At 47.0% G+C, this 25078-nt stretch overlaps 1 protein-coding gene across 1 annotated transcript in view; it reads left to right on the forward strand.

The window, feature by feature from the left end:
- The window catches only part of LOC139262445 (cation channel sperm-associated protein 3-like), a 69927-nt gene extending 55249 nt beyond the window's left edge, over nucleotides 1-14678 (forward strand). The window contains exons 6-8 of the mRNA XM_070877634.1: nucleotides 334-468; nucleotides 6248-6405; nucleotides 14564-14678. Of these exons, the coding sequence (XP_070733735.1) occupies nucleotides 334-468; nucleotides 6248-6405; nucleotides 14564-14678 (408 nt within the window). The remainder of the gene's footprint in view (nucleotides 1-333; nucleotides 469-6247; nucleotides 6406-14563) is intronic.
- The last annotated feature ends 10400 nt before the right edge of the window (nucleotides 14679-25078 follow it).

Consider the following 25078-nt stretch of genomic DNA (forward strand, 5'->3'; position numbering starts at 1 on the left):
ATCCTCACCTCCATTTCCAACCTCATTCCCAACTTTTCCTGATCCCACTACTCTCACCATCCACCCTTGGGAAAAACCCTCCCACAACTCTCTCACTGATTCATTCTCAAACTCCCTATTACAAAAATGAAACATTTTTGTCTTTGTTAGACTTTTTTTAATAGCTACTGGCCATTTCTGCAAGTTACAAGAATTAACTATAAGAGGTCAATTTTAACCTCTAGCGGATTTCAGGTGGGCAGATACGGAGCAAGTGCAAAATGCACTTACAGGCCTAAGATTGGGCCCCAGGATATTTTAACTCCCAAACCTCATCTGCATGCCACCGGTCAGCAATTTGCTCAAGATGAGCAGAAAGTGGCAGTTGACTGGCAGATGGATGTGGAAGTCCAGGTGGCCAGAAGCCAGCAGCCAGTATCAAAGGAAGGATCGCCAACATGCAAGTTGCAGGGAGAAAGTCTTGGGAGGGTACTGGGGAAGGGAGATGGAGTCTGGGACAGTGGAGGTGAGATTTTCCTTGTGGAAACACACTCCTGCTCACCCTGGCTCCACAAAGGAAAGATTTTCACCTATTTTGGAGGACCACTTCATCCTCCTGACCTCTTCCGACCTGCCTTCACCTGGTGGAAAAGCCATGATTGCTTCCCACTCAGGCCCAGGTTAAAATGCAATCGGTGGTGCCATTGACATAATGGGGTGGATGAGTTGCAAAGATTTATGAAGCTCCTGCCTGTTTCTGGTAGGCACCTCAACCATCTAATTGTGGTAAGCAGTTAAAATGGTGTCCAACGTGACTCCAGCAGCATCAAGTGGTAAGGCTGAGTGATCCATTTTAAAGGCCTTCTCACCCGGCGGAGTGGTTAAAACTCCCTCCATGGTCTGGCAGGTTGAAGGCAATTAAAATGCATCTGAATTTTGATTTCTGTCAAAAAGAGGTGCATAATATGCAAATTTCAATTGAATGCAGTTGTGTCTAAGGTGAAGATGTGGGTTGACTCTGTAAGAATGCGTATCAGTGATTCTTTGCAACCTCTTTGATGGACAGGTCTGTGGGCAAAGCTTCTGATTGTGGGTTTGTCTGGAGCTGCTGGAACCCAGCTAGTCAGATTCTTGTCAGTTGAGTGACAGCTATTCTGACTTTTTTTTTTAACATGGTATTTTATCACAAAAGAAATGAATAACTCTTTGCAAGGATCAATGATATACTGAGAGATAGCTCAAAAAGAAGCATTTTTGTCGTTTTTGATTATTGAGCATATTTAAATGTCTTGTTATTGTACTATTTGCATTGAATATTGTTCAATTACCTGTTTAATGTTAAATATATTGCCTGTTTCTTTATTGTCTCAGTCAAAGGCCTAGAAATTGGGTTGCACAGCCCCCATTTTTCAGGCGCTACGCGGCCACCTAAATCACCAAGGTGGCGGGCAGCAAGCCCGCTCATACTTCCGACCGGAAGTGCGCCTCCCACCATATTCGGTAAAAACAAACAAGTGCTGTCCGGTACCCACGCCTGAAGTAGGTGTTAGGTCCTTTGCATATGAAAATAAGAGGTCTAACATCTGCTTGAGGTCCCTGTTGCAAGACTGGTTTGCTGTGAGGCAGCCAGTACCATCGCTGGTTGGACTCAGGGAAACCAACCCAACAGAATGCCTACAACAAAAAAGGTAAATTACTTACCCGAATGTTGAGCCAGGAGGAGCAAGAATGCTCCTCCCAACCCTACATTAATCCCCCTTCCCAATCGCAGCTGCTCCCAGCCCAAAATCGATGATCCCCGACCTCCAGGCTAGTGCTGTGCCCTGTTCTCAGTTCCTCCAGGATCTCCGCCCCTGACCCCCGATCCCCCTCTCCCCTGGCCTCAACCTCCAGGCTCCTCGATCTTCCACCCACCCGAACCCAACCTGCAGGCTCCCTGACCCCTGATCTCCCTCTCCCCAGCCTGCCCCGACCTCCAGGCTACGATCCTTCATCTCCCTGCCCCCCGCATGGCCCAACCTCCAGGTTCCCCAGTCCTCAATCTCCCTCCCTCCATGGCCTTGAATTTCAGGCTCCCCAGTCCTTGATCTCCCGTCCTCCATGCCAAGGTCCCGATCCCAAGGGCCACTGTCAGCTAAAGCTGCCATCCCCCCTGCCACTGATCACATGCCCCCCCCCCAAGGCACACAATCTCTCCCCGCGGACCACGTTCCACCCCCCCGAGGTTTATGACGCTCCCTCCTAATAAGGCCCATGCTATGTCCCCAAAGCATTGATTATCAAAACCCTTGTCCTCAAGTCATTTCATAGCCTTGCCCCACCCTCTCTCTGTAACTTCCTATCTTCTATCTCTCCTGCATCCTTCGTTTTTGTGCATTCTCTCACTTTGCCTCATCGTTGGTGACAATCATCAGTTGCTTCAGCCTTAGTCCCCTGGAAGTCCATCCCTAAACCCCTCTGCATCTTCACATCTGTTACCACCTTTAAAAACCATCAAAACAGTTGTCCACTTATCATTTCGACCAAGCTTTTGGTTGCTTTTCCTAATTCACACAACATGGCTTGGCATCTGATCCTTTGTACCTTTTATCTTTTTATTTCCACCTCTTCCTCTTTATAAAACACCTTGATATTTTTTCTACATTAAAGACATAATGGAAGTGATTTTCTGGAACTTTGTCCCCAGGGAATACCCATTTCCTTGGCACAAAGGGCAAGAAAATAGGGATGGAGACCCATTATACCTGGTCTGTGCCCATTTATGTTGCCCTGTGAATTCCAGAGCTTTCTTTAGGAGTATAGAGCAGAGCCTGCACCTGGAAAAGAGGGCGGCCCATGAAGCTGGTATTGGGCTTGTACAGGGAACTCCACTCAAAGCGTCAGGTCTGTGGGGACCCATCCGCAAGCCAAAAAAACAACTTGGAATACATTTCCAACTTACCCATTGGATCTTAGGCCATATTAATGGAGTGGGACAGGAAATTGAGGCATTCTTGATCCTGGACAGGCCCAGTACCAGGCAGAGAGGGGCAAAAATATCGACCACTTTATAAATGCAAGTGGTTGGTGTCAATGGAAGGTGCTGAATGAAGACTGAACCATTCCCTAAAGAACAGAAGGGAATGTTGTCAGGCAAGTCACTCTGTCTTCCATTTTTCTTTGCCTCTAAGATTGAGACCATCTGTTTGACCTCTTAGAAACATAGAAATTAGTGCAGGAGTAGGCCATTCGGCCCTTCGAGCCGGCACCGCCATTCAATAAGATTATGGCTGATCATTCAACCTCAGTACCCCTTTCCTGCTTTCTCTCCATACTCCTTGATCCCTTTGGCCGTAAGGGCCATATCTAACTCCCTTTTGAATATATCTAACGAACTGGCCTCAACAACTTTCTGCGGTTGAGGATACCACAGGTTAACCACTCACTGAGTGAAGAATTTCTCCTCATCTCGGTCCTAAATGGCTTACCCCTTATTCTTAGATTGTGACCCCTGGTTCTGGAACTCCCCAGCAACGGGAACATTCTTCCTGCCTCTATCCTATCCAATTTTATATGTTTCTATGAGATCCCCTCTCATTCTTCTAAACTCCAGTGGATACAAGCCCAGTTGATCCAGTCTCTCCTCATATGTCAGTCCTGCCATCCCGGGAATCAATCTGGTTGATCCCTTCCTATCCTAGCCCACTAAGCCAAACTTCCTTTAAAGATCCCCCCTGCCCTAGACCTAACATCACATCTTTCTCCAGTTTCTCTCTGATCTACCCGCATGACCTTTCCAAGCTCATTCTGTCCATGAGACCCACTTCCTGCTCCCTTGACCCTATTCCCACCAAACTGCTGACCACCCAACTTCCTTTTCTGGCTCCCATGTTAGCTGACATTGTTAATGGTTCTCTCTCCTCAGGTACTGTCCCCTTCTCCCTCAAATCTGCCGTCATCACCCATCTCCTCAAAAACCAACCCTCGACCCCTCCGTCCTTGCAAACTACCGCCCCATCTCCAACCTCCCTTTCCTCTCCAAAGTCCTTGAACGTTTGGTCGTCTCACAAATCCGTGACCATCTTTCCCGCAATTCCATGTTTGAATCCCTTCAATCCGGTTTCCGTGCCAGCCACAGTGCCGAAATTCATGAAAGACTCAAATGAAATTCTTTATGACTGTGACAAAGGCAAACTATCCCTCATCATCCTTCTTGACTTGTCTGCAGCCTTTGACATGGTTGAGCACTCTATACTCCTCCAACACCTCTCCACCATCATCCAGCTGGGTGGAACTGCACTCGCCTGGTTCCATTCTTATTTATCTAATCATAGGCAGAGAATCACCTGCAGTGGCTTCTCTTCACGCTCCCGCATCGTTACCTCTGGGGTCCCCCAAGGATCTATACTTGGCCCCCTCCTATTTCTCATCCACATGTTGCCCATTTGTGACATCATCTTTGCCTCAGCTCATCCGCTGCTGGAGCCCTCATCCATGCCTTTGTTACCTCTAGACTTGACTATCCCAACGCTTCCCACATTCTACCCTACATAAAATAGAAGTGATCTAAAACTCGGCTGCCCATGTTCTAATTCACACCAAGTCCCGCTCACCCATCACCCTTGTGCTCGCTGACCGGTTAAGCAACGTCTTGACTTGAAAATTCTCATCCTTGTTTTCAAATCCCTCCATGGCCTCGCCCCTCTCTATCTCTGTAATCTCCTCCAACCCCACAACCCCCCCAAGATGTCTGCGCTCCTCTAATTCTGCCCTCTTGGGCATCCCTGATTATAATCACTCAACCATTGGTGACCATTCCTTCTGTTGTATAGAACCTAAGCACTGGAATTCCCTGCCTAAACCTCTCTGCCTCTCTACCTTTCTTTCCTCCTTCAAGACGCTCCTTAAAACCTACCTCTTTGACCAAACTTTTGGTCACCTGCCCTGATTTCTCCTTACGTGGCTCAGTGTCAAACTGTTTATCTCATAATACTCCTGTGAAGCGCCTTGGGACGTTTCACTATTTTAAAGGCACTATATAAATACAAGTTGTTGTTGTAGATCAAGAGTGGCAGTGACTAGGGCTCAAATTTCCCCAACCCCTTTTTCTGGCGCCCGCATGCGAGGTGCGCCGCTTTTGTCCGCCTCCAAATGCACCGAAAAAAGACGTCCATATTCTGGCTGCTCCCCAGCCTCTCCTCAGTCGTGGTGCAGCGTGGCCCAATGGATTGGGGGCAGAGCCAGGTCCCGGCGCTGAAAACTGTGCCGGGACCTCTGCACATGCGCACTAGAGTCTGCGCGCATGTGCAGTAGCTCCTGGCAGGCCGTTTCTGCAAACGCGCACTGCAGGCTGTGTGGGAGGCGCCCGAAGCACGCCATCCCTAGCCCCGGCCGAATGGGCTCCCTCATCGCCCGCCCACTACATTCCCTAAGGTAGGACTTCTATTTTTTATTTGTTATTTACTGATTGATTTTAATGCTCTAGGTGCAGGGTTCCTTCTATTTTTTTATTTGTTATTTATTAATTGATTGATTGCTTATTACTTTGGTCTTGGTGCTTAAGGTGCAGGGTTCCTTTTATTTTTTATTTGTTAATTAATTGCTTATTACTTTTTGTGCTTGGTGCAAATGTACTGCTTTGTTTCGCGGCCCCCCCCCCCAACCCGGTGATATCGAGGCCAGCATCTCACTATGCCGCCCCCCCCCCCCCCCACCCACCGCTGCCTTCCCAGGTCGACTTTAACGATTAAGGTAGGATTTACTTGATTTCTATTAGCATGTTACTTGTTTGTGCTTTTTCTAGCAATGTTTGGTGCTTGGTTGTATTGTTTCAGGTTCTCTCCGGTTCCCTTCCCTCCCCATCTCTGCCCTAATGTCCGCCGATGTACTAATGGGCGCTGCTTTCTTCACTGCCCGCAATGTTTTTCAGAGCTGGCCACATACGCTGACCTAAGTCGATTTGGAGTAAGTTTTAGCTGGCCAAAGTGGCATAAATGGCCAAAACTGGCGTAAGTGGCTGGGAAGGCCCCTTTTGGAAAAAAAACTGAACTAAAAAAAAATCGTACCTAACTAAGTTACTCTGGAGCAAGTTTATTGGGGAAAATGGCGTTTTTCAACTTGCGCCAGAAAAAACAACTTACTCCAAAAAATTTGGAGCAAGTCATGGCCAAAATTGGGCCCACAAGAGTCTCTCACTTGCAGTAAATTATGGCTGTGGAGACAAGAGAAAAAAATTCAATTACTCAAAACAGAGAAAAAGAGGAATAACTAGGTTTGTGCCCTATTCTAGAAAACCAGCCAATTTGTAAGCTTCAGTGAAATGGTAGAGAAGTTCAAAAAGACTCTGCGACATGATGATTACGTTTTGTTGGATGATCAATGTTCAAGTCTGTCATTCATTGATATTTACCTCACGAGCCTTGATGAACAGGACAATACTTTGTACAAGTGAGTAAGAAGAGATTCTATGTAAGAGAGTGCAGGCTCACGTGCTGCATGCTTGTATAAAACTGTGCAGGTTCACATGCTCCATGTGTGTACATGGTGTAGGTTCACGTGCCATTCACATTCTCAGGCCACGATCTCTAGTGACCTGTTCTTAGGGTGTTGCCTGTCCGACACTTGAGGTACATGAGAGTCACCTGCAGTTAGTCGCAGTTTCCTTTTACTTTCTCCCCTTTTGGGGCACCTTGGGACATTTTACTACTTTAAGGGCGCTAGATAAATGCAAGTTGTTGTTGTTGGGGTGGTGCCTGGTTTTCTGCTCACTGCGTCTGCAGAACTGCGGTTAAGATCGCGAACTGACTGAGTGGGGAGTGGCATGGGTGCTTTCTCGAGACAAAATAAAATGTTTGAAAAGAACTGAAAATTTGGGAAAGAAGTGAATAATGAAAAAAAAGACAGAGAAAAAAAAAGCATGAAATGGTATCATATCAGGACTGTGAATATTAGCACAGTGACCACTTCTGTTGTTTGTTTGCAATAAAAAAATGGAGTTGACAGTAAAAGTTATCAATATAGTGTGAAATGCAACTTGAAACAATATTTATGTAATGAATGGACCTGACAGGAGGGCTGAAATTGTCAGATGAATATATATGGGGATTTTCTGACATTGGCCATTCGTATCAGCTATTTAGGTTCGAATTCAGCCCATTCTGATAGAATGAAAAAGTCCTCTGCTAGCTGTAGGCATGCTGTGTGAAATGAATTGGGGCAGTATCAATCCAGTTCTGCAGCCTATAGCATTAAACTAGTCTCTAATTCAGCACTAATTGCCAATCTCATTCAGACAGGCCACAGGCGAGATAGTCCAGTAAATGAAAAAAATGTCACACTGGTTCAGTAAGTTACTCTGTAAAGGGTGCAACTGAAGGATGTTGGGTCAAAATAGAGGGAGTTTTATGCTGCATTTGGTTGTGCTATACCTTACTTGGGAGTGCTTGATGCTGATACTGGGTGCCTGAAATGGAAAGAGTTATATTCTCCTGCACTAACATCCTGCATCTTGTTGTGCATAAAAAGGGGTTGAGGAGGGGATATCAGATCAGTTGGAAAACACCTGGTCAATTGTCAGTTTGATAGAGGTTTTTATAATTATGAAGGGATGAGATAAAATAGGTGCAAACAGATTGAAGAGTCTAGGACGAGGGGGATATTGAGACAAGGTTAAACACAAGAGATTTAGGACAGACAGCAGGAGAAATATTTTTAAACACAGTGTTGTGTGGCTGTGAAATGCGCTACTAGACTTGATGATTGAAGGAGAGACCATGTCAACATTTAACAATGTGTTGCATAGGTGGTTGAAGGGAAAGAGAAAAGGGATTAGGGTAGGTTCATGGATCAGGAGTACTGCTCATGTGAAAGCTAAACACCAACGTGGGCTGCTTGGGATGAATGGCTCAATCCCATGTTATAATTTTGATGTAATTTACATGTATAAAATAACCAAGTGGGACAGCAGAAAAACAGAGATTTAAACCCTTAACCAATGAGGAAGAAGAACATTTTTACTGCAAGCTCATTGCTCAAAACGTATAGAACAGACTCAATGCAGACAGACATGAGAAACTTTATCGAGGAGAAATTTCTTCACTCAGAGGGTGGTGAATCTTTGGAATTCTCTACCCCAAAAGGCTGTGGAGCCTTAGTCGTTGAATATAATCAAGACAGACATCGATAGATTTTTGGATATGAAGGGAATCAAGGGCTATAATGCAGTTGAATGCAGGAAAATGGAGTTGAGGTTGAAGATCAGCCATGATCTTATGGATAGAGAATTGGCTGGCTAACAGAAAGCAGAGAGTTGGAATAAATGGGTCCTTTTTGGGTTGGAAATCGGTGGTTAGTGGTGTGCCACAGGGATCGGTACTGGGTCCACAATTGTTTACAATATACATAGATGACCTGGAAGAGGGGACAGAGTGTAGTGTAACAAAATTTGCAGATGACCCAAAGATTAGTGGGAAAGCGGGTTGTGTAGAGGACACAGAGAGGCTGCAAAGAGATTTAGATAGGTTAAGCGAATGGGCTAAGGTTTGGCAGATGGAATACAATGTCGCAAAATGTGAGGTCATCCACCTTGGAAAAAAAAACAGTAAAAGGGAATATTATTTGAATGGGGAGAAATTACAACATGCTGCGGTGCAGAGGGACCTGGGGGTTCTTGTGCATAAATCCCAAAAAGTTAGTTTGCAGGTGCAGCAGGTAATCAGGAAGGCGAATGGAATGTTGGCCTTCATTGCGAGAGGGATAGAGTACAAAAGCAGGGAGGTCCTGCTGCAACTGTACAGGGTATTGGTGAGGCCGCACCTGGAGTACTGCGTGCAGTTTTTGTCACCTTACTTAAGGAAGGATATACTATCTTTGGAGGGGGTACAGAGACGATTCACTAGACTGATTCCGTAGATGAGGGGGTTACCTTATGATGATAGATTGAGTAGACTGGGTCTTTACTCGTTGGAGTTCAGAAGGATGAGGGGTGATCTTATAGAAACATTTAAAATAATGAAAGGGATAGACAAGATAGAGGCCGAGAGGTTGTTTCCACTGGTAGGGGACACGAGAACAAGGGGGCACAGCCTCAAAATGCGGGGGAGCCAATTTAAAACCGAGTTGAGAAGGAATTTCTTCTCCCAGAGGGTTGTGAATCTGTGGAATTCTCTGCCCAGGGAAGCAGTTGAGGCTAGCTCATTGAATGTATTCAAATTACAGATAGATAGATTTTTAGCCAATAAGGGAATTAAGGGTTATCGGGAGGGGGCAGGTAAGTGGAGCTGAGTTCATGGCCAGATCAGCCATGATCTTGTTGAATGGCGGAGCAGGCTCGAGGGGCGAGATGGCCTATTCCTGTTCCTAATTCTTATAGAAACATAGAACATAGAAAATAGGTGCAGGAGTAGGTCATTCAGCCCTTCTAGCCTGCACCGCCATTCAATGAGTTCATGGCTGAACATGCAACTTCAGTACCCCCTTCCTGCTTTCTCGCCATACCCCTTGATCCCCCGAGTAGTAAGGACTTCATCTAACTCCCTTTTGAATATATTTAGTGAATTGGCCTCAACTACCTTCTGTGGTAGAGAATTCCACAGGTTCACCACTCTCTGGGTGAAGAAGTTTCTCCTCATCTCGGTCCTAAATGGCTTACCCTTTATCCTTAGACTGTGACCCCTGGTTCTGGACTTCCCCAACATTGGGAGCATTCTTCCTGCATCTAACCTGTCTAAACCTGTCAGAATTTTAAACGTTTCTATGAGGTCCCCTCTCATTCTTCTGAACTCCAGTGAATACAAGCCCAGTTGATCCAGTCTTTCTTGATAGGTCAGTCCCACCTTCCCGGAAATCAGTCTGGTGAATCTTCGCTGCACTCCCTCAATAGCAAGAATGTCCTTCCTCAAGTTAGGAGACCAAAACTGTACACAATACTCCAGGTGTGGCCTCACCAAGGCCCTATACAACTGTAGCAACACCTCCCTGCCCCTGTACTCAAATCCCCTCGCTATGAAGGCCAACATGCCATTTGCTTTCTTAACCGCCTGCTGTACCTGCATACCAACCTTCAATGAATGATGTACCATGACACCCAGGTCTCGTTGCACCTCCCCCTTTCCTAATCTGCCACCATTCAGATAATAGTCTGTCTCTCTGTTTTTACCACCAAAGTGGATAACCTCACATTTATCCACATTATACTTCATCTGCCATGCATTTGCCCACTCACCTAACCTATCCAAGTCACTCTGCAACCTCATAGCATCCTCCTCGCAGCTCACACTGCCACCCAACTTAGTGTCATCCGCAAATTTGGAGATACTACATTTAATCCCCTCGTCTAAATCATTAATGTACAATGTAAACAGCTGGGGCCCCAGCACAGAAACTTGCGGTACCCCACTAGTCACTGCCTGCCATTCTGAAAAGTACCCATTTACTCCTACTCTTTGCTTCCTGTCTGACAACCAGTTCTCAATCCACGTCAGCACACTACCCCCAATCCCATGTGCTTTAATTTTGCACATTAATCTCTTGCACATTAAAGCCTTCTGAAAGCCCAAATATACCACATCAACTGGTTCTCCCTTGTCCACTTTACTGGAAACATCCTCAAAAAATTCCAGAAGATTTGTCAAGCATGATTTCCCTTTCACAAATCCATGCTGACTTGGACCTATCATGTCACCTCTTTCCAAATGCACTGCTATGACATCCTTAATAATTGATTCCATCATTTTACCCACTACCGATGTCAGGCTGACCGGTCTATAATTCCCTGTTTTCTCTCTCCCTCCTTTTTTAAAAAGTGGGGTTACATTGGCTACCCTCCACTCGATAGGAACTGATCCAGAGTCAATGGAATGTTGGAAAATGACTGTCGATGCATCCGCTATTTCCAAGGCCACCTCCTTAAGTACTCTGGGATGCAGTCCATCAGGCCCTGGGGATTTATCGGCCTTCAATCCCATCAATTTCCCCAACACAATTTCCCGACTAATAAAGATTTCCCTCAGTTCCTCCTCCTTACTAGACCCTCTGACCCCTTTTATATCCGGAAGGTTGTTTGTGTCCTCCTTAGTGAATACCGAACCAAAGTACTTGTTCAATTGGTCTGCCATTTCTTTGTTCCCCATTATGACTTCCTCTGATTCTGACTGCAGGGGACCTATGTTTGTCTTTACTAATCTTTTTCTCTTTACATACCTATAGAAACTTTTGCAATCCGCCTTAATGTTCCCTGCAAGCTTCTTCTCGTACTCCATTTTCCCTGCCCTAATCAAACCCTTTGTCCTCCTCTGCTGAGTTCTAAATTTCTCCCAGTCCCCGGGTTCACTGCTATTTCTGCCAATTTGTATGCCACTTCCTTGGCTTTAATACTATCCCTGATTTCCCTTGATAGCCACGGTTGAGCCACCTTCCCTTTTTTATTTTTACGCCAGACAGGAATGTACAATTGTTGTAGTTCATCCATGCGGTCTCTAAATGTCTGCCATTGCCCATCCACAGTCAACCCCTTAAGTATCATTCGCCAATCTATCCTAGCCAATTCACGCCTCATACCTTCAAAGTTACCCTTCTTTAAGTTCTGGACCATGGTCTCTGAATTAACTGTTTCATTCTCCATCCTAATGCAGAATTCCACCATATTATGGTCACTCTTCCCCAAGGGGCCTCGCACAATGAGATTGTTAATTAATCCTCTCTCATTACACAACACCCAGTCTAAGATGGCCTCCCCCCCTAGTTGGTTCCTCGACATATTGGTCTAGAAAACCATCCCTTATGCACTCCAGGAAATCCTCCTCCACCGTATTGCTTCCAGTTTTGCTCGCCCAATCTATGTACATATTAAAGTCACCCGTTATAACTGCTGCACCTTTATTGCATGCACCCCTAATTTCCTGTTTGATACCCTCCCCAACATCACTACTACTGTTTGGAGGTCTGTACACAACTCCCACTAACGTTTTTTGCCCTTTGGTGTTCTGCAGCTCTACCCATATAGATTCCACATCATCCAAGCTAATGTCTTTCCTAACTATTGCATTAATCTCCTCTTTAACCAGCAATGCTACCCCACCTCCTTTTCCTTTTATTCTATCCTTCCTGAATGTTGAATACCCCTGGATGTTGAGTTCCCAGCCCTGGTCATCCTGGAACCACGTCTCCGTAATCCCAATCACATCATATTTGTTAACATCTATTTGCACAGTTAATTCATCCACCTTATTGCGGATACTCCTTGCATTAAGACACAAAGCCTTCAGGCTTGTTTTTTTAACACCCTTTGTCCTTTTAGAATTTTGCTGTATAGTGGCCCTTTTTGTTCTTTGCCTTGGGTTTCTCTGCCCTCCACTTTTCCTCATCTCCTTTCTGTCTTTTGCTTTTGCCTCCTTTTTGTCTCCCTCTGTCTCCCTGCATTGGTTCCCATCCCCCTGCCATATTAGTTTAACTCCTCCCCAACAGCACTAGCAAACACTCCCCCTAGGACATTGGTTCCGGTCCTGCCCAGGTGCAGACCGTCCGATTTGTACTGGTCCCACCTCCCCCAGAACCGGTTCCAATGCCCCAGGAATTTGAATCCCTCCCTGCTGCACCACTGCTCAAGCCACGTATTCATCTGCGCTATCCTGCGATTCCTACTCTGACTAGCACGTGGCACTGGTAGCAATCCCGAGATTACTACTTTTGAGGTCCTACTTTTTAATTTAGCTCCTAGCTCCTTAAATTCGTTTCGTAGAACTCATCCCTTTTTTTACCGATGTCGTTGGTACCAATGTGCACCACGACAACTGGCTGTTCTCCCTCCCTTTTCAGAATGTCCTGCACCCGCTCCGAAACATCCTTGACCCTTGCACCAGGGAGGCAACATACCATCCTGGAGTCTCGGTTGTGGCTGCAGAAACGCCTATCTATTCCCCTCACCATTGAATCCCCTATCACTATCGCTCTCCCACTCTTTTTCCTGCCCTTCTGTGCAACATGAACTTGGCTGCTGCTGCCCTCCCCTGATGAGTCATCCCCTCCCAACAGTACTCAAAGCGGTGTATCTGTTTTGCAGAGGGATGACCACAGGGGACCCCTGCACTACCTTCCTTGCACTACTCTTCCTGCTGGTCTTCCATTCCCTATCTGGCTGTGGACCTTTCTCCCGCGGTAAGATCAACTCGCTACACGTGCTACTCACGTCATTCTCAGCATCGTGGATGCTCCAGAGTGAACCCACCCGCAGCTCCAACTCTGCAATGCTGACCGTCAGGAGCTCGAGTCGGATACACTTCCCGCACACGTAGTCGTCAGGGACACATGGTACAGGAGGAGCATAACACCCGACCGAGCTCTCCTGCCATGACTTAACCCTTAGATACACTTAAATTGGCAACAACAATGTTAAAAGTTACTGACTAATATAAAAAGAAAAAGAAAAACTACTCACCAATCACCAGCCAATCATTTACCCCCTAGGCTCTCACGTCACCTTTCTGTTTCTTTCTACTTCTTTTTTGCCTTCTCCTTGTAGCTGCACAAGTACACCTTTTATAGGCCTCTGCTGATCCCCGGACTCACGCCTCAGCGACCACGAACTCCCGCTGCCTCTCGCGGCCTTTTATAGGCCTCTGCTGATCCCCGGACTCACGCCTCAGCGACCACGAACTCCCGCTGCCTCTCGCGGCCTTTTATAGGCCTCTGCTGATCCACGGACTCACGCCTCAGCGACCACGAACTCCCGCTGCCTCTCGCGGCCTTTTTTGGCCTCTGCTGATCCCCGGACTCACGCCTCAGCGACCACGAACTCTCGCTGCCTCTCGCGGCCTTTTATAGGCCTCTGCTGATCCCCGGACTCACGCCTCAGCGACCACGAACTCCCGCTGCCTCTCGCAGCCTTTTATAGGCCTCTGCTGATCCCTGGACTCACACCTCAGCGACCACGAACTCCCGCTGCCTCTCGCGGCATTTTATAGGTCTCTGCTGATCCCCGGACTCACGCCTCAGCGACCACGAACTCTCGCTGCCTCTCGCGGCCTTTTATAGGCCTCTGCTGATCCCCGGACTCGCGCCTCAGCAACCACGAACTCCCGCTGCCTCTCGCGGCCTTTTATAGGCCTCTGCTGATCCCCGGACTCACGCCTCAGCAACCACAAACTCCCGCTGCCTCTCGCGGCCTTTTATAGGCCTCTGCTGATCCCCGGACTCACGCCTTCTGTTCTTATGTATTGAATGCCGGAGCTGGCTCGAGGGGCCGAATGGCCTAATGCTGTTACTATTTCTTATGTTCTTATGTTATGTTCTTATTATAAGGATGTCCAAAGGGTTAGGGAACTACAAAGTGCAGTAACTGTTGAATTCCTGATCTGAGCTGTGCTAAGGCAGAGGCAAAGCATTTCTCCTCAAGAGTAACTGATCATCAGAAGGTATATCCTCATTAGGATGCTTTTAGGCAGAGAAGAGCGGCATTGATGGTATGCTGGGAGCAAGCCATCCATTCTGCCCTCTCAGCCACACAGGTGATTACTCCAGAGACAATCTTTAAAGGGACAAAACAGGGGAAAGAGTATGTGCCCTTTCTACAGAGTAATATAATATTTTGTTTTTGTCCTCCACATTCTAGATTACAACAACTTTACTTTGAAATAACATATGTTCTGGGCAACATGTTGGAAGTGGAACGTCACCAAGAGCGCATCGAAAAGAAAGATCTGGAAATGTCTTCCTCGACTAATTAAATAAATTGAAAAGATTTATACATTTTTTAAAGCATTTTTAAAATCATTTTTGTAGTGTTTAATCAGAAGACAAAATTGAGCAGCTGGACTTGCTTCTGCAAATGGCCAAATGACCTTTTCTTTTTCCTTTTTGTGCTCCTTACTCCCCGTCCACTCAGCAACTTTGTCCTCAGGACTTTCAGCCCGCAACAGGTCTAACACCCACTGCTGTGTTACATTAACTTTTCTGAATATGTACAACGAAATTCTATCCCCCATTGCTGATCTTTTGATCTTTAGATCTTCCATAACTGTCTGTTCACTCAAACCAAGGGCCCCTTCATGGTTGCCAGATTCTGGTTTTGCCCTTGGTGGTTTCAAATCACCCCTCTTACAACAGTTCTAGACCCCGGGAATTATAGTAGTGAACAGAATACTCAGTTATAGACAGATCTTTCAGTCTCAACCATCACAATACTTTTATTCAAGTTAAAGCATACACCTGCTTCCAGTAAAACACACCCTGGTGGTGTAAAACAAAAAAACACAATACAATACACAACACTTGCCCATCTGAACAGGCTCCGATTGCGAAGTACCCATGACTAAAACACCCCTGCTTGGCTCAATAGGGCACCACCGAATCTGTCCAACAGACTGTGCGTACGCCTATGATCCGTGCAGAAACCTCCCCACTAAACCCCTAAGGTTTGGTTGGGACACACGACACCCCTTCACACTATGCGGTGGTCTAAAGGATGTGTGGGTTGGGATAATGCTCACCAGTTACCCCTCTGGCTTACTCGCTGCTTCTCCTGATGAGGCGTATCTTTTGGTTTCCTACCAATCTGTGGGTTCCAAGTCCAGTCTCAAGGTCAGCTTCCCAGTCGAAATAGCGAGGCTCTCTTTGCTCATAGATGGTTTTTTCTCTCCATCCCAGATGAAGTGCTCGGTCCTTGAATGCATTGAACGAAGCAAGCAAGCGTAGAAGAGGAAAGGGATATGGCAGCAAGCTGCCTCTCTTATACCTGAAAAAGGCTTGCTGAATTCTCATGCCAAAAAAACAGACCTTTGCCTGAGGCAGTCCAACTAAAGAGCATTGAATCACATCTTCAGCCTGTGCCTTTGTTACTGGGCTCTTCCTGGGGATAAAGGCTCCAACGAGTCTGGGTGGCCAAATAGTTTCCTTTGTCCTGAGGTTCCCACGCTCCGGGGATCTCAGTCATTTCGATGGCTTGAGCACTGACAGTTTACCTGATCTCTCACTGATGGGTTTCCATTACATATCAAAAGGGTCCTCCATCTTCATGCAGCCATCCCAGACTATCCCCGCCCACCTGATGTGTATTTCTGTGGAACATACCTGGGCTTGCCCCAGTCATGTTAGCTCTTCTGAAATATGAAAAAGTAATGTCCAAAACTTAAAGTCCAAAGTGTTTATGCCGATGCTGTCGATGTTTATGCCGATGCTTTTGATGTTCATGCCGATGCTTATGGAGGGTATTTAAAGGGATGAGCAACCGAGTTACTCAGAGGTCACAGTGAGTGCTACTGTGCACATAACACAATGTGTGTATCTCTGGGATTGCTGCAGCAGATTGTCTTCAAATTTACAGTTAAGTAGTGATTTCAGGTGTGCATTTAGATGGGTGCAGTGCTAACACGACACCTTCGCCTCCTCCAAGCAATTTGAAGGCGACGTCGACAGAGAAGGGAGATTGGGAATGTGGGGCCCCGAATGAGGAGACCCCGTAGACGTTGGGGAAAGAGGCCTTAACCTCCCACGGGTTTATCGGGAGCACTTATCATACCTAGGCATGAGGAGCAGTGTGTCAGAAGGCTGCGGTTCCGCAAGGAGGTCGTCACCGAACTATGCCTTCTCCTGCAGCCAGACCTAGAGGTTGATATCAGGACCAGGACTTTGCTGTCCATCACAGTAAAGGTTACTGTGGCTCTCAGTTTCTATGCCTCAGCTCCTTCCAGGCTACAGCAGGAGACATCTGCAGCGTGTTGCAATTTGCTACTCATTGCAGCATCCGCAAAGTCACAGACACTCTGTACCGCAGGAGAATGGACTACATAAAGTTTCCCATGACAAGGGAGAAACAGAAGGAACAGTCATGTGGGTTCACCAGGATAGCGGACCTTCCAATGGTTCAGGGCGCCATTGATTACACCCACGTGGCATTGCGTGCACCACACCAAAATGCGGAGGTGTTTTGCAACCGCAAGGGTTATCGCTTTTTCAATGAACAGTTGGTGTGTGACCACACGCATCGCATCCTCGCTGTGAATGCCCGCTATCCTGGCAGTGCATCCTCGCTATCAATCCCCGCTATCCTGGCATCGCATCCTCGCTGTGAAAGCCCGTTGTCCTGGCAGCGTATACAATGCTTTCATCCTGCGGGAGAGCACTATGCCATGACTCTTTCAGCCACCACATGAAGGTCGCGGCTGGCTGCTCGGGGACAAAGACTATGCTCTAGCCACCTGGCTCATGACACCCCTCCACAACCCCAACACCCGTGCTGAGCATCGATACAACGAGAGCCATGTGACCACCTGGATCCTCATAGAACAGAATATTGGGGTACTAAAATAGCATTTCTTGTGCCATGACCGCTCTGGAGGCAGCCTTCAGTACTCCCCTGATCAAGTCTCACTCTTCATTGTGGTCTGCTGCATGCTGCACAACCTGGTCATCATGACAGCCCAGATATTGCCATTAGGGATTGCAGCTCCACCTCAGGAGGAGGAAGAGGAAGAAGAGCATGATGATGTACAGCATGGTGAGGCAGACGAGGAGGATCAGCAGCCACAGAGGAGGCGCCGTGCCAATGTCACTGCACGTCAGTGCCTCATCCTACATCGATTCTGATGAATCATCGATCAGATAACAACTGGGCCTCATAGTCACATCGCTATATGTTAGGCTGATGGTGCAACTCCGTCAAATTCACAATAATACACATGATGGCAATGCAAACGGTCAAATCCACATTTTATTATCTCTAAGCAGCACACCAATAACGCTTCACCAGCAATTAATAAAGAATGTAACAAATACCCCCTGAAACAGCAAGCAACTTCATGATTATATATACAAACACCCCTCCCACCTGAAATACAAGACCAGCTCCCATGAACCATATTATGCCAAGAACCTTTCACAAATAACAGGCGCCAAACATCAGCAACAAAATATGTACAATTATATTTACAAGATGTGGACATCTGGCAATGGTTGGAAAAGTCCTTATTGGGACTTACTCTGTATTGTATGGGGTTAATCACATACTGTTAATTATGATATGTAGACATTTACAGTGTGTCTCTGTCCTATGCCTCGTAGAATGTTGTTGCTATAGAGAGAGAGGGAAGCGACCTTGGGATGCACATCAGCTTGTTATGAGACGGTCGGCGCCTCGAGAGCTCATGCTTTGTGGACAAACAGCTGGGGCCTTACAGATTAGGAGTTGGCCATAAGCCACATACACCCATGTTTTGTTCAATAGTATGTTTGTTTAATAGTATAAAGGAGCGGCACTGTCCCGTAGCTCTTCGAATTTCACCTTGGACAGTGATTCGCGAGCGGTGCCGGGACCCCCAAGGCTCCAGACCAGCCGTCGTTGTGGAGTTCCCGACGGGTTGAAGGCTGTGAGCTTTGTTGCATCTTATCATACTTCTCTTTTCTTCGTAAACTGTATTATTATATTTCTTTTCTCTCAGTAAACGGTGTTTTATTCTTTACTTCATTTGTCTTGTCTCGTGTTTAACATTCATCCAGATCCCGAACCTGGGTCTATTATTATCGATCCAAAGCATTTTGGCGTCACGAACAGGATCTGGTAAAATGTTGAAGTGAAAAGACAAGAAGCAGTCTCCTCCTGCGGGAGAGAAGTATAGAATACCAGGGTGGAGTACGGGGGATGAGGGTTATGGCTCTCTTGCCAATGTGCTAGCCCGGTTTGGACCCCCACAACATGGGGATACGTCGTTATTGGAACAGAACAAAGATAGAGCCGTACCCCACGCGGTACTGTCTCTCCTGGAGGAAGCGGACTTCCCACAGGAGAAAAATAGTCCCCCACCAATGGGGTGGATTTTGTTGACAGCCTTAAGGGCGATGTGTAAACAACTTAAGGAAAGTGAGGCAGAAAACCTGCAGTTAAAAACAGCTGCTAAGGTTTTGGAAAGTCAAAACTCGATCCTGACTGAAGCGGTCGGTCCGCACTGCACAAGAACGGGCGGACAAGGTCAATGAACAATCAGAAACTTTAATATGCCATCTGGCGACAGTACAAAATAAAAAGAAAGCCAGACCACGGAAATTACAGATGGCTTTGAAATATATCATTTGTATTGCACTGATTTTCTGCTGCATGTGGTTTGTACTTGCTCAATCAGATCCCAGTGAGTGTTTAAAAGCCAATGCAAAATCATGTGGTGAATGTATACAAGCTGGGAAAAATATCTGGTACTCCTTTGACTCAGAATGTGAACGGACAGCTGGAAGGGGATGGGTGGCAGAACGGGAGGAAACTAAAGACCCTCTCCCAAACGATCTGAGCATGGAAGCTAGACCCCTTATGACAAATAAGATGAAACAGCAAAATGGGGAACAGCCGATAACCACTTCACCACTAGTGAGTTACAAGAAATAGGATCTCGATTTCGTCAAAAACCCGGGGAATCATTGTCAGGAGGGCTAACCCGGATTTGGGACCAGGGAGCATCAGGCGTAATACCTAACCCCGAAGAGTTAACAAAAATGGGGACTATGACTACGGACCACCATATCACAGCAGTGCTACAGAATGTCCAGGGCACAAGTTCACTATGGGACATGGTTACTATACGGGTCCGGCAAAAATATCCCTCTGCCGTTGATTGGGAAGGTGGGTAAAACCTTGGAATACTATGGCGGAGGGTGCGATACAGTTGCGCAACATGGCAACACATGGAGGAATATATCACCAACCATATGGGGGGCCAGATCAGAAGCTCTTTACGGCAGGAATGCAGAGCAGACTGATGAAGAGTGACCCTCCTATGATGAGGGATGCGCTACTCACATTATTGGGACCAGCCCAAGGGCAGCGGGTGGGGCACGCTTGCCTATTGTTAGGACAGTTAGAGGATGCAGAAGATAGTGTGCGAGAGTTGAGAATGGCTAATGTAGAGGGGGATCGGGATCAGCAACAAGGTTCGACCTCTGGGAAAGGTACAGGGCCAGTAAAGACAGAAAAAAGAATTTTACGCGGAGGGACATGTTCGCGGCTTTACTGAAGGCAGGGGTCCCCAAGGGAAAAATTGATGGAATCCCAACAGGAGTGATGTATTCTATGTGGAAGCAACACTGCGTCCCGGGAACAGAGAAGGGTGAAAGGAGGGAGGTAAGGGAGACTAAGTCAGATAGCGATAAGTTTGCGGATGCGGAGAAACCACCTCCCGCTAGCCTATACCCCAACGTAGAAGAGCTGTGGAAGGCTAGTAATCCCCTCGACTAGGGGTGTGGCCAGGATCCGGGAGTGCCCCCCGTTAGAACCACATCAACCCAAGCTCCCGGGGACCTGAGGCCACACGTTCCGATGACGATACATTGGCGGGGGGGGGGGGGGGAACATACGAAGAGATGTTGCTTTACTAGACACAGGGGCAGAAGTTACTGTTATCCATGGAAATCCTAGGAAACACACAGGGACCCGTATGATAATTAATGGGTTCGGAGGGGCAGAAACGCCCGCTGTCTGAACAACTATCAGAATGGCGTTGGGAAACGGGCCTCCGTGCTGGGTAACGGTCTTAATATCGGCAGTAAAGGAACATATTATTGGGATGGATCTTTTAAAGGGAACCACACACAACACCTCGTTCGGGTGATTCTCATTCGGGATACGGGCGATCACTTTGATTGCAGGGGAAGCAAAGTGGGAACCAGTGGTAATACCACGGCCATCGCATATAGTGACTATGAAACAGTACCGAAGACCTGGGGGACACAAAGAAATAGGGGAAACCATACAAGGGCTCTTGGAGGCAAGTATCATTAGACATGCGGTGTCCCCCTACAATAGCCCTGTTTGGCCTGTGCAGAAACCGACAAAAGTTGGACGATGACTGTGGACTACCAACAACTGAACAAATTTGCCCCTCCCCTGGCAACCGCTGTCCTAGATGTAGTAACTACAACAGAGCGGCTGTCTGAAGAAGGTGCAGAGTGGTATGCGGTAATCGACCTGGCCAATGCCTTTTTCTCCATTCTAATAGCGGAAGAATCACAGGACCAGTTTGCATTCACTTGGGAAGGGAGGCAATACACGTTTAAACGCCTATCTCAAGGTTACCTACATAGCCCTACCCTATGCCACGGATTGGTGGCCAGGGACCTGGACATGTACACGTTGGCTCCTAATGTCTCACTGGCACACTACATCGATGATGTACTAATAAGGGGTCCCACCGAGGCAGTGGTGTCAGAAGCCCTAGCTACTTTAGTCCAACACATGCGAGACAGGGGCTGGGAGATAAATCCGAAGAAGGTGCAGGGCCCTAGCCAGATTGTCCAGTTTTTGGGGATCCAATGGTCTCGGGGTGAGCACATCATACCCGAGCCTGTGAAGAATAAAATTCAAGAAATGGCCACCCCCACAAATAAAACTGAGACACAACGGTTTGTGGGACTATTGGGTTACTGGAGGAGACACATACCTCACCTCACAATGTTATTAAAACTGCTGTATGCCGTAACATGAAAAAAGGCCCACTTCGAGCGGGGAAAGGAACAGCAGGTGGCCTTTGGTGCAGCCAAAGAAGCCGTAGCTCAAGCTTTACCCCTAGCCCCGCGAGTGCCTGGACAGCCTTTTGAGCTACAGGTATCCGTTACCAATGATACTGCGGTATGGAGTTTGTGGCAGGTTCAACATGGCACTCGTATACCGTTCAGGTTCTGGTCTAGAAAATTGACAGATGCTGCTACTCATTACACTCCATTTGAGAAACAATTATTAGCATGTTATTGGGCCCTAACAGAAACAGAAGAACAGACAGGGGATGACAAAGTCAGTTTAAGACCAGACCTACCCATATTATCCTGGGTTCTCTCAGAAAATGAGACACACAAGGTCGGGCGAGCGCAGCAAAGCTCCATAGTATGCTGGAAATGGTATATCGCAGACAGAGCAAGTAAAGGAAGAGAAGGAATCACCCAACTACATGAGCATGTGGCTGAATACTCACAAACAGCTGAGAGTAAACTTACGCAGTCGTCTGTCAGTTTAACCAAAGTGACACCGATCTCCTGGGGCGTGTCTTTTGAACAGTTAACACCATGCTTGGTTCACAGATGGCTCAGCGGTCTGGCGAAACAGCCTTCGGTGATGGCGAGCCGCTGCCTTCAATCCAAAAACCCAGACAATTGTGCATGGTGAGGGCGTGGGAGGCTCCAGCCAGCTAGCAGAACTAGCAGCTGTAGACCTTGCGTTAGAAGAGGAACAGCAACAAGTACATATATATACTGACTCATGGGCAGTAGCCAATGGCATGGCGAGCTGGATGCGAAACTGGCATGAACATAACTGGCAAATAACTGGAAAAGACTTGTGGGGAAAGCACCTATGGGAACAAATATGGTCCAAAGCCCAAAAGATGAAAATAACTGTATATCATGTGGACGCTCACATGAAAAACACTTCAAAGACCTCTGAATATAATAACACCGTTGATAATATAGCCTGGGTACGGGCTGTCAAAGAGGCGGAAGAGGAAGAATATGGCATAGGCAAGTGGGCCCACCACAAATCTGGACATTTGGGCATTCAGGGTATGATACAATGGGCATGAAATAGGGGGTTACATTTGACTACGGACGGTGTTAAACAGATCATAAACACATGTGAAATTTGTCAAAAGGTGAAGCATTTTCCCCTACAATGACAACCCGGTGCCCATATTAAGAGAGGGACTCAACCAGCACAAATATGGCAAGTTGATTATGTAGGACCTTTACCATTGCAACAACGATTCCAATATTTGCTCACTGCTGTTGATACCTATTCTGGACTTTTGATAGCTTATCCAGTGACTAAAGCGAATCAACAAAGTACGATTAAAGGACTGGAGAATTTAATCACATACTACGGTGAGCCAGCAGAAGTACAGTCCGATAATGGGTCACATGTCACAGGTCAAACAGTGCAACAGTGGGCGGTAGACAACGGGATCTGTTGGATGTTCCACATACCTTACTATCCGCAAGCTGCAGGGTTAATAGAACGCATGAATGGACTACTTAAGCAACAGATTAAAATACTAACTCCCACTAACACATTGCAAGGGTGGTTAAAGGTCTTACCACAAGCAGTGCGCAATCTGAATCACCGACCATTGCGGGGGGCAACTCCCATATGCCACATGTTAGGCAAAGTTAGTGTCACTACTATTGAAAAAGAAAATCAGACTCAGGACACAGTTTGTGAAGGAGGAAAAGTGTGGATGCAGTACCCCCAGAAACCCTTACAAGCAGGGGAAATCTTAGCGAAAGGAGAAGGAAACACTTATTGGGTGTTCCTGATTGGTCAAGATATTCCTCTCTGTATTGACAAGGATAAATTGACTAAACGAGGCTGAAATTAATATACTCATGTTTCCTCCCACAGGAATTCTGCCCAAAATGGCGACTTACCAACTCGTGCTGGCAAGTCTCTGTGTCTCGTTATCTGTGACTGTGCTACTTCCATCCTCAAACACAGCATGGGCTGGCTGTATAGGGTGGCGGTTAGCTAACACTGATCGTACGCAAGACAATGAAGGGTGGATTGTATTGGTGGGACATCTTTTACAGATGGCCCTCAAAAACATTCGCCGCTTTGAAGCTGTTAATACATCATATCATTGTTTTACTCATGTTATTACTGATATTACTGCCTGTATGTATTCTTTGGTGTAGATTACGGGCGTTGCTTGCGCATAATCAACGTGTAACTGATGCATTACGCCTTCAACTTGATTATATTACTTAGAATGTCTAAATATCAAGGGTGGATTGTATTATATGGGGTTAATCACATACTGTTAATTATGATATTTAGACATTTACAGTGTGTCTCTGTCCCATGCCCCGTAGAATGTTGTTGCTATAGAGAGAGAGGGAAGTGACCTTGGGACACACACCAGCTTGTTATGAGACGGTCGGCGCCTCGAGAGCTCATGCTTTGTGGACAAACAGCTGGGGCCTTACAAATTAGGAGTTGGCCATAAGTCACATGCACCCATGTTTTGTTCAATAGTATGTTTGTTTAATAGTATAAAGGAGCGGCACTCTCCCGTAGCTCTTCGAATTTCACCTTGGACCGTGATTCGCGAGCGGTGCCGGGACCTCCAAGGCTCCAGACCAGCCGTCGTTGCAGAGTTCCCGATGGGCTGAAGGCTGTGAGCTTTGTTGCATCTTATCATACATCTCCTTTCTTTGTAAACTGTATTATTATGTTTCTTTTCTCTCAGTAAACGGTGTTTTATTCTTTACTACATTTGTCTTGTCTCTTGTTTAACATTCATCCAGATCCCGAACCTGGATCTATTATTATCGATCCAAAACATACTCACATATTTCCCACCCCTTCCCATTTCCCTGCTCCCACGCCTAGTGCTCCTCCTTAATGTGTCCACAGTGCTTGCAGCAAGGCTGCTTAAAGGCTGCTGTGTCTGTGAGGCAGAGACTGCAGATGGCCAAGCAGGACGCCCTGGCCCAGCTCTGGGCCTGGAAGGCCCGGCTACGGACTGCATCACCTCAGCATGGGCGGCAGCAGTCTGGGATGGGTGGGGTGCAGACAGCAGCAGGTGCTAAGGTGGAGTGGCAGTGGTGGGAGCTGGATTGCTATAATCGTGAGAGAGGACAGCGCCTTCCATTTCCATCGACACTGCCACTCCCCCGGGGCAGAGCCTCAGCATCTGGAGCAATCGGCTGGAGCACAGATTGCTGGCCTGCATCAGCGCAGTGAGTTCTGCGTTGGACTGTGGGGAATCCAGAGAGGATGGCAGCAGTCAGTGCTTGCATGGGATCAATCTGAATCTGCATGAGAGCAAACTGACTCTGCCGTGCAGCAGACTGAGGATTAATGCCACCAACTAGTGACTGCATCACATCACAAAGGCCTCGCGTTATTCGGCCTATGCTGTGATAGCTGCTGCCACATCAGCCATGACATGCACCATCACCTCTGGGCCCCCACAATCGCTCATCAACTCCAACATCCTTTGGTTGCCAAGGATGGGCTCGATGGAATGCTCAGAGGCATGGGCGATGCTTGAGGTGACCTCCCCCAACCTTACAGCAAGTGCATCCATGCTCTGCAGGACCCTTGCCAATGGTCCAGAACTTAAAGAAGGGTAACTTTGAAGGTATGAGGCGTGAATTGGCTAGG

This window comes from Pristiophorus japonicus, chromosome 4, assembly GCF_044704955.1.
Source record: "Pristiophorus japonicus isolate sPriJap1 chromosome 4, sPriJap1.hap1, whole genome shotgun sequence".
NCBI classification, from domain to species: domain Eukaryota; kingdom Metazoa; phylum Chordata; class Chondrichthyes; family Pristiophoridae; genus Pristiophorus; species Pristiophorus japonicus.